This window comes from Bos taurus, chromosome 6 (genome assembly GCF_002263795.3).
Source record: "Bos taurus isolate L1 Dominette 01449 registration number 42190680 breed Hereford chromosome 6, ARS-UCD2.0, whole genome shotgun sequence".
In the NCBI taxonomy this organism is placed as follows: domain Eukaryota; kingdom Metazoa; phylum Chordata; class Mammalia; order Artiodactyla; family Bovidae; genus Bos; species Bos taurus.
This window is the reverse complement of record NC_037333.1, coordinates 114,512,611-114,525,108: the sequence shown is the minus strand read 5'-3', so window position 1 is coordinate 114,525,108 and position 12,498 is coordinate 114,512,611. Positions and strand designations below refer to the sequence as shown.

At 60.6% G+C, this 12,498-nt stretch overlaps 1 protein-coding gene across 6 annotated transcripts in view; it reads right to left on the bottom strand.

Moving 5' to 3' along the window:
* Positions 1-12,498, bottom strand: part of SH3TC1 (SH3 domain and tetratricopeptide repeats 1) — a 62,164-nt gene that overhangs the window by 26,987 nt on the left and 22,679 nt on the right. For all 6 annotated transcript variants that reach the window (XR_009494996.1, XM_059887834.1, XM_059887830.1 and 3 more), the window contains exon 2: positions 5,954-6,155. Coding sequence is in view for 5 of the 6 variants with exons in the window: in XM_059887830.1 (XP_059743813.1) it covers positions 5,954-6,155 (202 nt within the window). In the remaining variant the exon portion in view is untranslated. The remainder of the gene's footprint in view (positions 1-5,953; positions 6,156-12,498) is intronic.

Sequence of the window (12,498 nt, the reverse complement as noted above, 5' to 3'; positions counted from 1 at the left end):
ATCTGGAATCAGGCCCCTCCCCCAGCAGGAAGCCAGCCAGCTTTTCTCAACCAAGTCTCAGCGGCGACCCACCTACTCCCAGAAGAGGGTAGGGCTGCACTTTCCCATGATAGCCTGCCCCGTGGCTCAATAGCCCTGGTCATCCCGAGTGGCCACAGCGAGCACTGACCACCTGAAAGGCTGGATGACAGGTGACCATCGAGGCAGAGGTGAGCCCCCAGTTACCCTGGGGTCTCTGTGCCCCCTGCCCCCACAGCTAGTACTCTGGGGCAGGGTCTCAGGATAAAGGACTCGTTACCGCCCCCCCTCCAGGCAGGACCACCTCCCAGCATCAGCTCCTGCGGAAGTCCCGCCATTCTGTCCTGGAAGCCGGGATGCCTCTCCGGGGGCCCTCCCCTTCACCATGCCCCCAGGGTGCCCCTCCTTGGGACTCCCTTCCCGCCTCCAGGGTGACCCCGCCTCCTCTTTTATGTGTGTGTGTGTGTGTGTGTGTGTGTGTGTGTGTTAGCCGCTCAGTCGTGTCTGACTCTTTGAGACCCCATGGATGGTAGCCCACCAAGGCTCCTCTGTCCATGGGATTCTCCAGGCAAGAATACTGGAGTGGGTTGCCATTTCCTTCTCCAAGGGATCTTCCCAACCCAGGATCGAACCCAGGTCTCCCACATTGCGGGCAGATTTCGTTACTGTCTGAGCTACCGGCGAGTCCTCCTCTTCGGGCAGATGCAAACAGTCCAGAGAAGGCCTTTCCAAGTGCGGGCGCACCCCAGCCTTCTGTCCCCCAGGGAAAATGCAGAGTCCCGGGCCCTACCCCAACCTTCCAGCGTCAGAACTGTCCCAGGACCTGAGCGTCTGCCTTTAACATGCCCTGCCCCCACCCGGGAGACTGATGGACAGGGAAGCCTGGTGTGCTGCAGTCCATGGGATCACAAAGAGTTGAACACCACTGAGTGACTGAACAACAGCCCTGACCCACCCCCACAGTGATCTTAAGGCAGGCGTCCGGCAGCCACATTAGAGAAGCCTCCGTTAGACATTCTTGAGCCAGGAGTCCACAGAACGGTCCAGGCTGGGGACGCCCAGTGATCCCACATTCGTGAACCTGGCACGGACTTAACCTGCTGCGTGGGGATGCCTACCTGTAGGGCAGGACCCCATCTGGCCAGGGGAGGGCCCAGCAGCCTGCTGAGAGACACCAGAGGCTAGAGCAGCGTCAGTGGCAGAGCAGAGGCTTGTGATTGAGGTGAGAACAGACAGCCCCAGCCCCGGGTGTTTCCGGAAGGCAGCGTTCACACCCTTCCCCCACGGTCACAGAGGCCAGCAGGGTCGGGAGGAGGCTGTGGGCTTCCTTTTGTGCAGTAACAAAGCACCCCACCCGAGCGGCTTCTGGAAACTGCACAGTGTTATCTGGGCTCTGAGAAGGGTCTCCCTGGAGCCAAACACGGTGTGGGCAGCCGCGGTTCCTTTCGGAGGCCCCGGGTGGAGCGTCTGTCTCCCTGCTGCCCCCGCTTCTAGAGGCACCGCTTCCCTTGGCTTTTGGCCCCTCCTCCGTCTCCAGAGCCAGCAGCGCCAGCACCGTCAGTCTCTCTTTGAGTCCCACCCCAGGGTAACCTCCCGTCTCCGGAGCTCTCAGCCCCTCTGCGAACCCTCTTTGCCACAGGAGGCAGCATGCGGGTGCAGGTTGTGGGGGGAGGATGCGGACATCAGCGCTGTTTGTTGCTCAGTCGCTCAGTCGTGTCTGACTCTCTGTGGCCCCATGGACGGCAGCACGCCAGGCCTCCCCGTCCATCACCATCTCCCAGAGCTTGCTCAAACTCATGCCCATTGTGTCGATGACGCCGTCCAACCCTCTCGTCCTCTGTTGCACTCTTCTCCTGCCTTCAATCTTTCTCAGCATCAGGGTCTTTTCCAATAAGTGGGCTCTTTGCATCAGGTGGCTAAAGTATTAGAGATTCAGCATCAGTCCTTCCAATGAATACTCAGGGTTGATTTCCTTTAGGATGGACTGGTTTGATCTCCTTGCAGTCAAAGGCACTCTCAAGAGTCTTCTCCAGCGCCACAGTTTAAAAGCATCAATTCTTCAGTGCTCAGCCTTCTTTCCCTTGTGGCTCAGCTGGTAAAGAATCCGCCTGCAATGTGGGAGACCTGGGTTCGATCCCTGGGTTGGGAAGATCCCTGGAGAAAGGAAAGACTACCCACTCTAGTAATTCTGGCCTGGAGAATTCCATGGACTGTATAGTCCACGGGGTTGCAAAGAGTCAGACATGACTGAGCAACTTTCACTTCACTTCAGCCTTCTTTAGGGTCAAACTCTCACATCCATACATGACTACTAGAAAAACAGCTTCAACTGTGTGGACTTTAGTCAGCAAAGCGACGTCTCTGCTTTTTAATACGCTGTCTGGGTTGGTCGTAGGTCTTCTTTGCTGTGTTTAGTTGCTCAGTCTTGTCTGACTCTTTGCGACCCAGTGGATTGTAGCCTGCCAGGCTCCTCTGTCCATGGAATTTTCCAAGCAAGAATACTGGAGTGGGTTGCCATTTCCTTCTCCAATAAGACTTCTCTGGGGGCCTCTATCCTCCTGACCACAGAGGGGAGGTGACATCCTGGGGGAGCGCAGGGTCTGGGCAGACGGGGTTGCACCCTCATCCAGCTCCACCAGCCACTAGCTGGGGGGCCAAGGGTCCTCTCGGCCTTGTGAGGTCAGTCCTCTGCTGGAGGTCCCTGGACTCCAGCCCCCAGACTCGAGGCCAGCTCCCAGCTTGCATCTTGGCTAGAGCCCCCATCCCTGCCCTGCACATATTCCTCATCTGTAAAATGGGATGAGTGACCGGAACCTTCAGATGGAGGGTCATCTGATCCAGAGACACCTGTGGGTCTGAGAGGGGTTGTGGAACCTTGGTGCGGCCTCCTCATCACCCCAGGGGTGTCCCTGCTCAGTGCTGGGGTGCTGCCCATTGACCTTGGACCAGGCAACATGACTGGCTGGTTCCTGCTCTCTCTCCACCTGCGTCCACCAGCCCCAGGCCTGTGTGGTCCGAGCCCATTTCCGGTCCTTGCTTTCTCTGGGTCTCCAGAACAGGGGCTCAGAAATGCCTGTCGAGTCCAAATAAGCACATGGCAGTCTGATCTCGGCTTCAGACTCCATCCTCCCACTGAGCCCGGGCTCCCTGAGGCATGGCCGATTCCAGGGCTGGGGCAGGGAGACCAGAGATGAGACGTGAGCGTCCTAGGGCCCCAGAAAGCAGGTGGTGCCCACAGGATGTTGGAGACGTGTCACAAGACCAAATCAGGGGCCATTTGAACAACAAAATAACTAAGGACAGCAACCGATAGAGTCCAGAGAATAAAATAAAGCCTGTCCATGCTAAAATAAGTAAGTTGAGCAACCGGGGAGAGGGGACAGTTTTTCGCTTCAGTGAAGGTCAATTAGAAAGAATATAGAAAAATGCAGCATTAGAAAGTCAGCATTGAGCAACCGTTTTCATGGCTTCCCTGGTGGCTCAGACAAGGCTTGCAGTGCAGGAGACCTGGGTTTGATTTTTGGATCAGGAAGATCCCCTGGAGAAGGGAATGGCAACCCACTCCAGGATTCTTGCCTGGAGAATCGCATGGACCGTGGACCTGGCAGGCTACAGTCCATGGGGTCGCACAGAGTCGGAAACGACTGAGCGACTAACATAGGCGAGTTCGGAGGGGGACAGAATAGTCACAAAGTTCCCACAGGCTCCTAATGACAAGAGGGAAGACGGATGACTCTGACAGAGGTGTTTACACGGTCAAACATCCCCTTAATCAAGTGAGCGACGTGAGATGTGAGCATCACCAGGGCCCAGACCCACGGACATTGAGACGGACCGAAGGTACTGGGCATTTCTGCCCGAAGCCCCAGCCTGCCGACCTGAAGGATCACCCATCTCCACACTGCGGCAGCTTCTACAGGACCGCCTGGAATCTTCAAAGTACCAGCCGCCAGGTTAAGAAGCTCCAGGCACACACGGCCACAGAACGCAAAGCCTGACCAGGGTTTTGTTTGGTGGGAAGGAGGTTACGGGACAGATGGCTGGATTGCAGCAAGGCCTGTTTTCAGGTTGTCTAAGCCAGAAAAGTGAGTTTGGAATCATCTCACTGTGAGGCTGCACGAGCAGGTGCTGGTTTTAGGAAAGACACCAAGCAATGGGGGAGGAGGGGAGTCATGTCTGCAGTGGACCCCAAGACCGTCCTGGAAAAACATAACACCTGCCTGAGTGCAGAGAGAGAGAACGCAATGTTAACATCCGAGGGGTCTAGGCGGGGTGTGTGCACGTGCTCAGATACTCAGTCACGTCTGACTCTTTGTGACCCCACGGCCTGTAACCCCCTGGGCTTCTCTGTCCATGGATTTCTCAGGCGAGAATACCGGAGTGAGTTGTAAATTCCTCCTCTAGGAGATCTTCCAGACCCAGGCATCGAACCCGCATCTCCTATATTGGCAGGTGGATTCTTAACCACCGGGCCACCAGGGAAAACCCCCTGGGTGGGCTAAGTGAGAATTCTTTGTATTGTTTTCTTGTAAATTTGTTGCCCATTTGCAAAAGAAGCTGAAAAAGGTAAGGGGTCTGGGTAGACATGGTGAGAGCCCACTGGCCCCTTGGCTGCTTGGGGCTGGGGAGCCTGGGAAGACTGTGGGGGGCTCCCTGGTCCCGCTGCGGGGGCTCCTAGACCATCCTGGTGCTGGCGGATGCCAGCTGTGCTGTGGGGCTGCAGGGGCAGGAAACACCGGGCTTGTGGTCAGAATGCCCCTGGCTCGGTCACAGCGCCGGACAGCAGAAATCCCGTGCTCTAGGACTCACAGCCCCTCGGGCGCTGGGCTGCCTTGCAGAAGGCTGGAATGGCCCACGTGTTTCCGCCAGGACCTAGCCCCTCTGTCTCATGCCATCGAGCTCTGGGCGGGGCCACGATCCCATGAGATCCCAGGGCCAGGCCCCCACCACTTCTTGGAGCCCCTCTTCTGGGCCAGGCAGGTGTCTGACCACAGGAGTCAGCACCCTCGATGGCCAGCCCCCTTGCTATCCCCATTTACACCCCGAAGAACCAAGAGAACAGGAGTGAAAACACCTCCAGTCACCAAGCACGCACAGCGTCAGGCTCTGGGCCTGCTGCCAAGCATGCGGTTTTGTTGCCATTCTCCCAAAGCATCGATCATTCGTCAGATACTCACTGGGCACCTGCTGAGTGCCAAGCCGTAGAGCCTCTGTGGGCGACTTAAGCAGGTGACCGGGGTGGAGGTGAGGATCTGACGACGGGAAGATGGGGGAAGGACGGGGGACAGGCTGCCCCTGGCTCGGGGCCTTCCTCCCTGTCCTTCCCTTCCCTCCTCCAGTTCTAGAGACAGGGGCCCTGCAGACCCCCTAGGCCACCCCTCAGGTTTCCAAGTGGGGACACTGAGGCCTGCGTCCAGCAGCGGTCCAGGGGCAATCAGGATGGGAACCAGGGCAGTCCAGCGGCAGCCCAGCCTGAGTCCAAGCCCCTCTTGCGCACCCGGGCCGGTCGGGTGGGAGTCAGAGGCGCCTCTCTCCTCGTCTCAGCCCGCTTCCTCTCCTTCCAGGAAGTAATCCTGCCCAAGGCCTGGCCCAGACACTGCTCCTTGCCACCCCCCACCCTGGGCTGGGTCTGCCCCCTGGGAGGGAAGGAGGGACACCCCACCCTGAGTAACCCCGGGGGTTCACAGCCAAGGACAGAGCAGGACGGTGGGAAAGCAAAGTCGTACGAGAGCTGTGACCTCATGCGGGGCTGTGTCCCTGGAATCTCCAACCCCTGTCCCCCTGTCGCGCCAGTTTATCGCTGACGTGACCCTGGAGAAGCGCGAGGTGGGCCTGCATCCCTCAGAGACACTCTCCATCAACGCGGGCGCTGACGGCGCGGACGCCCGGCTCCGTCCCAGGGTGGGTGGGGGGTGGACCCGCACGGTGCACTCACCCCCTCGGACGGTGGCCTTGGCCTCCTCGGGCCGTGGTCGCTCCCAGCTGACGGACGTGCTCTTGGCCACTTCCCGGACTCCATGGTCGCCACTGCCCCCCCAGGGCCCCGCGGGCCCATTGCCCCTGGGGGCTGGCTCCTCTGGGCCCTCCATGGCTGATGGCGGCCTCACTGCCAAGGGCTCAGCATGCCAGGCTGACCTCTGTGGGGAGAGCAGAGGGCAGGGATCAGCAGCAGTCCTGGCCTCTCTGGGCGGCCGGGATCAGCGTGGATGCTGCCCACGAGTTAGGGCACAAGAGGCGAGCGGCCCTCTGCCTTGCCTGGCGGGCTCCCAAGCACCTCCCCGGGCAGGGCCTCCTCCCCGAACAGCACAGTGTCACCCAGAGCAGACTCCATCGGGGGTGCGAGCCTACATCTGTTTCCAGCTAGAGGGCCCTGTGGGCAGTGGGGTGCCCGTTCTTGCCCATCACAGACCCGAGGAAACAGCTCAGAACCTGGTGGGTAGAGGCTGCTTAGAACCTTCCCACGAGTGCCCGGACAGGGACATGACAACGAACATGTGGAAACAGGGGACAGAACAGCTGTGCTCTTGGGACCCTCCAGGACCCAGGGGTCTAGGGGTTAGCCCACCATGCCTCCTCCCCAGCGAGGGCTGGGATGGGCAGACCGCCACCCCGGGAGATGGCACGCTTCCCATGGGGCTCCGCGGCGCCTCCTACCCGGCGAGGGCTGGGATGGACAGACCGCCACCCCGGGAGATGGCACGCTTCCTATGGGGCTCAGCGGCGCTGTGACTCCAGCCTTGGTTTCCAGGGGTTCCTGCTGCTCCTTATCACTAATCCCAAGGCTTGGGGGGTCTACCAGTAAAAGAGGCCTGCACCCAGCAGAGCCCCTGGAAGGAACTCAGGAAATGGGCCGGGTCCAAGGCTGTCCCCAAGACAGGAGGCAGCGGGCAGCAGAAGGCAGGGAAGGAGGAAATGGCCAGGGAGGAACTAGAGACTGCTCCCGCGCCGGGCGCCCTGGGGCCTTCCCCAGGCAGTGGGTCATTGGGAGAGGGTGACTTCCCACTAGGGAAGTGGCTAAGACTCCACTCTCCCAGTGCAGGAGGCTCAGGTTCAATCCCTGGTCAGGAAACGAGATGCCGCAGGCCGCAACTTAGAGTTTACATGCTATAACTGAAAGATACGCTGCAGCCAAGACTCGGAGCGGTGAAGTAAATATTTAAACATACATAAAAATAAAATTTGAGGGGAAAAAAAAGATAAGTGAGGGTCTGCACAGGTCAGGGCTTTTGTCACAAATCTGAGGACAGAGAAGGACACGGAGCCGCTTCCAGGCCTGGGAAGGAGAGGCAGACGGCCCCCACCCTGATGCAGCCGCAGGGATGCGGGGCAGCCACGCCCCCTCAGCTTCTGCCTCGGGAACGAGGGAAGGAGGAGCGGCCCTGCTCAGCCCTGTGCAGGGTGGACGAGAGCAAGGCCAGGAGCCCCAGGCAAGGAGCCCGTCTTCTTGTGGAGTCTGCTGCTCTCTGATGACGGGCAGGGGGGAGCTCCATCCCAAACCCCGAGCAGGGCAGCAGGAAGTCTGTGCACAGAGCAGGACGCGCAGAGACGGGAGAGCACACTTCTGAGACCCTTCCTGGGGCGACACTGCCAACTGAAGAGCAGCCTGGACTCCCCCAGACCCTCCACCTTGGGGTAGGTGCTGGGGCGGGCCCCGCCCCCGGAGACCCAGAGAATGCCAGGCCAGCAGCGTGGGACTCAGAGCCCAGACGGGCCCACCGGGGCGGGGCCCCAGGAGCCCCCGGCCGGCCTCCCAGCTTCACCTGGGGCCCTGCAGCAGAGGACGGGAGGGAGACGAGGAGGCTGACAGCAGTGTCACCAGGTCGCCACAGGGGCTGGGGGAGCCTGGGGCACAGGACATGGGGCCTGGGCAGTTCCAGATTCCGGGGCGGGGCGGGGGGCGGCGCCCAGGGCACTGAACTCTCCATAAATGCAAAGAGGAGCCAGCAGAGCGCTTTAAGCGAGAGGACTGCGTTTCATTCCTTGAAAGGTCCATTCCTGAGTTTGGGCAGAAAGGACAGAGGAGGAGACGCTGGAGGTGGGAACTGTGAGGGGCCTTGGGTTCATTTACCGCCTCGGATTGTCAACAAGATCGGGGGGCTGACCTCCGTTAGATCCAGCGCAGACTATTCTCAGAATTGCGGGCCTCAGACTGTTCTGGGACATCGGACATTGTCTGCAGGCTCCAAGAGGGCATGCAAGAATTTGTCACCACCTGTATGCACCAGGCTTCTTGGCCAGGTTCCCAGTGGGGAGAGTACATTGCCCTCCTCTACAGATGGGGGACTGGGGTGGGCTTGAAGGGGTGGGCAACTCACTCCCTACACACACATGCGCGTGCACACGCATGCACACGGACCCACACCCACATGCATGCATACACACATGTGCGCACACACGTGCGCACACACGTGTACACAGAGACACGTACATACCGGCACACATGCACACACGTGTGCACACACATGCGCACACACACATACACATAAACACTCTCACATTAACACTCTCTCACTCACCCCCACACGTATCCCGTCAGTGCCCACATCCTTGTCTTTAAAAGGCAAACAGAGGCGCTCACACCAAACCCACAAGCTCCCCCCACCAGGTGAGGGTTCTCACGGGATGCTACCCCCGGAGCCTTGGAGACATTCGGCGTGAGCTGAGGACCGTCCCACCCTTCTGGGGGAGTGGGCAGGGGGCAGGCGGTGCCTGCAGGCCCACTCCTCCCTGGGCACTGCTGCTGTCTCCCGAGAACCGGCCTTGACCCTGAACTCACCCCCTGCAGTAGGCTGGGCCCAGGCGTCTTCAGCGTCAGCTCCGCCTGCAGGGTGGGCGGGGGAGGTCGAACCCCACACTTGAAAGCCTTTGGTTGTTTTTCAACAGACCCTGCTGACCCCTGCCCTGTGGCCAGCTCTGTGCCAGGCAGAGGCGAGGGGCACAAAGGAAGGTGACCCAGGCCTGCTCGAATGGGGGGGGGGTCTGGACACAAATGTGGCAGTGTTGGTTCCATGGGGCACATTCTGGGAGTGGGGGAGAGAGTCTGCTGACCCCACAAGTGGAGGGAAGGGAATCTGACCATTGAGAAGGCCTGGGGGAAGCAGGACCCGTGAGTGACGGGGAGCCGTGCAGAGAATGGGAGGGCATGGAGTGTCGGCCGTCCATGGAGGCAGGCCAGCAGAGCTGCGGGCCACCCCAACAGGCCAGTGTGGAGCAGGGCAGTGGTGGGCACCTCTTGAAGGCCACGCAGCCGTGCAGCTGCTGAGCAGCAACTGGGGCTCTGAACCCTCGATCCCAGAGGAAGAAGACCCTACGTCAGTCCATCCTCATGGACCCGACGCACGGGGGCATGAGCTCAGAGCTGCCCTGACCACCCTGCTCGCTGGCCCTCAGGGATCTGAGGAGGGGGCTCCTGCAGGACCACTGCCTACACCCAACACTCCCAGACCATCCCCAACACCCTTTCACCAGTGGTCCCCAAAGCCTCTGGGTATGACCCTTGTGGGCACCCTTCTGACGGCAACTCAGGGAACCTGGCTCACATCCTGGGGGGTCTTGGAGCATCAAGGGGGTGCCTTGGCCCACAGGGGTTTCGCCAGGCCAGCTGCCCCCTAGACCCTCTATTCCCCTACACAAGACGAGAGAGCTCCCGGGCTGGGGAGGCCTGCTTCAGCTCATCCCAAGCTTGCTCTGATTCCTTTTCTCCAGAAGCAGCTTCACTCCTCTCATGGATTTAACACAAGAGTAGGAAAGGCCATGTTTCAGGCAGGCATTACCCTGGTCCCCCTTTGTCTGCCTCTGAGCTGTAGAGAAAAGCAGGGCGTAGGGGGCTGTCTGGCTGTGACCTGGTCCCCAGCCCCCAACCACCTCTAAAGGCCAGGGGCCAGGCCAAGGGGCACCCAGGGATGCTGGCACCCTTGTAGGCAGCCCCAGGGAGGAGGGGGCAGCCTGGAGGCGGCCCCTTGTCCAGCGGGCGCAGCTGCGTGGCCCCTCGGGTTCTGGGACGCAGCCTTGTTGCAGAGCTCTCCAGCCACCTTGGGTCAGTGACCAGCGTCGTTTCAAGCTCCTCTGCCTTGTGTCCCCATTTCCTGCTCCCGGGGGCCGTCTCCCCCTACCCCGTCACACACGAAGACCTCCAGCCTCTTTCAGGAGGCAGTGCCGTCCATCTGATGCCCGCCCCTACCCCTAGCCTAGCCGGCCCCTGTCACCCTCCCCTCCTGACTCTGCACACAGCAAGCCCACACCTCTCCTTGAGGTCCCCTGGCCACAGGGTGGTGGGGACCAGGCCACCATCCGCCCTCCTCTGCTGTCCTGCAGCATCTCGGGAGGGCATGTGGATCCATCGTCCTGCTCGGGTCCTGTTTGTGGAGTCTGTCTAGCCTCCACCTGGGGGGCCTTGCCCTCCACTCTGCTGCCAGGCATCTGGCTCACACAGCCCACATCCAGGGCATCTCTCTTCCCCAGCCCCTGCCCTCCTGTCCACCGAGAAGTCAGGAGCAGCCCACCGGCGCTTGCATCCCAGGCGCACGGGCCTGCCCGCAGCAGCTCAGGGACAGTTTTCCGAGAACAGGGAAGGCTCTGGGGCTCAGGGGACTTCCCACCTGCTCAGCAAGGGGCCTGCCGCTGACAGTTGTAAGCCTGGGGTTCCTAGTCATGGCCCGCAGGAGGAAGTGTGCTCTGTCTCCCCAGGGAGGGTCCTAAAATAGCACTGCTCAGCCGGCAAGGCTGCCCATGTTCCCGACTGCATCTGAACCCGTCCTGAACAAAAGCCTCGAGGACCACGCAGACCTCGCCCACCTCCCCAGGAAGCATCTGTTCAGGGTTGTCTGGGGACCTCAGTACAGAAGGTGACCAGCGCCCCCCCACATTCACGCCCACCAGTGACCTCAGATTTGGTGGCCTTATTCGGACACGGGGTGAAGTTAAGATGCGGTCACTGGGGATGTCCCTGCTGGCCCGGTGGCTAAGACCTCGCACTCCCAGTGCAGGGGGCTCGGGCTGGATCTCTCCCTGCTCAGGGACCGGATCCCACATGCCGCAACTGAGTCTGAAGACCGCAACTGAAGATGCTAGAGAGCCACAGCTGGGACCTGAGGCAGCCAAATAATAAATACTAAAAATAATAGTAATAATAAGATGCGATCACACTGGGCTGGAGGGCCCTCCGTGTAGGGTCTTTGTAAGAAGAGGAGGAACACAGACACAGCGGGCCCTGGGTGAGGATGGTGGCAGAGAGCAGGGTGACGTGCCCACGAGCCCAGAGATGCCTGCAGCCTCCAGGAGCCGAAGGACCCTCCACCAGGGCCCTCTGCCCACCCCGGGGCTTCAGATTTCCGGCCTCCAGAACCAGGGGAGAATGAACTCCTAGCGTTAGAAGCCCCCGCTTGTGGCCCTTCATACAGCAGCTCCAGGCCAGCCGTCGCCCCGGGCCCCTGTGCTTCCCTTCTCTCCTGGGAAGCGGGCGTTTCGGGAGGAGGAGTAAGTGACCTCAGGCGTAAATACTGGCTGGGGACCCGACACAGGAAGCGGCGTCGCTGTCGGGAGCCACCACCCTGCACAACTGAGTATCCTCACTCTGTCCTCGTGACGCCCGGGGGAGTGTGATGGGCCCATTTCACAGAGGGGCCATCGAGGCTCCATGAGCAGCTATGCTGACTCAGACCGGCCTGGGATGGGGGGCGGGGGGTGCTGGTGGGATTTGAACCCAGGTGGGTCCAAGTCCAGCCCTTCACACCCACCCTGAACCTGGGCACACCGTGCCTCTGGCCCCCACACTGCCTCCACCCATGAGTTCAGCCACAGCCCCCCACCCCCGCTGGGGGAGTCACACCCAAGTGATCAGCAGCACTAACTCCTCCCGGTGTCACTCCCCAATCTGTCATCTGTGTGAAACCAGACGGGGCTTGGGGCCCCCAGAGGGGTCACTGCAGGTGGGGAGAGGGTCTCCGTGATGTGCCAGGACCACATGCCCAGGCCAGGTGCTTAGTCGCTTAGTCGTGTCCGACTCTTTGTGACCCCACAGACTGTAGCCCACCAGGCTCCTCTGTCCACAGGGATTCTCCAGGCAAGAATACTGGAGTGGGTTGCCATGCTGGGCTCCAGGGTCTCTTCCCCACCCAGGGATCGAACCCAGGTCTCCCGCATTGCAGGCAGATTCTTTACTGTCTGAGCCACCAGGGAAGCCCCTGGCACTAAAGGGCCTGGGTCAGGGTCTCCCTAGAGCTGTCCGGCCGGGGTTTCCAGTTAAGTCACCCATCCCATTGGTTGATGGAGAGGAGGCCCAGGGCGGTGACCTCAGAGTGGCCAGGTCACAGCTGCAGTGCCACCCTGGTCTGGTACTTATGGTGTCTGCCAGAGGTGGCGCCAACCCAGGGTGGGGGCCCACTTGAGGCCCCCTGGGCCTGGAACCCTGCTTGCTGGCAACACAACTCCTGTGTCCTGGCCAGACCCTCGGGATGGGTGTTTGGGTGGCCAAGGGGAGGT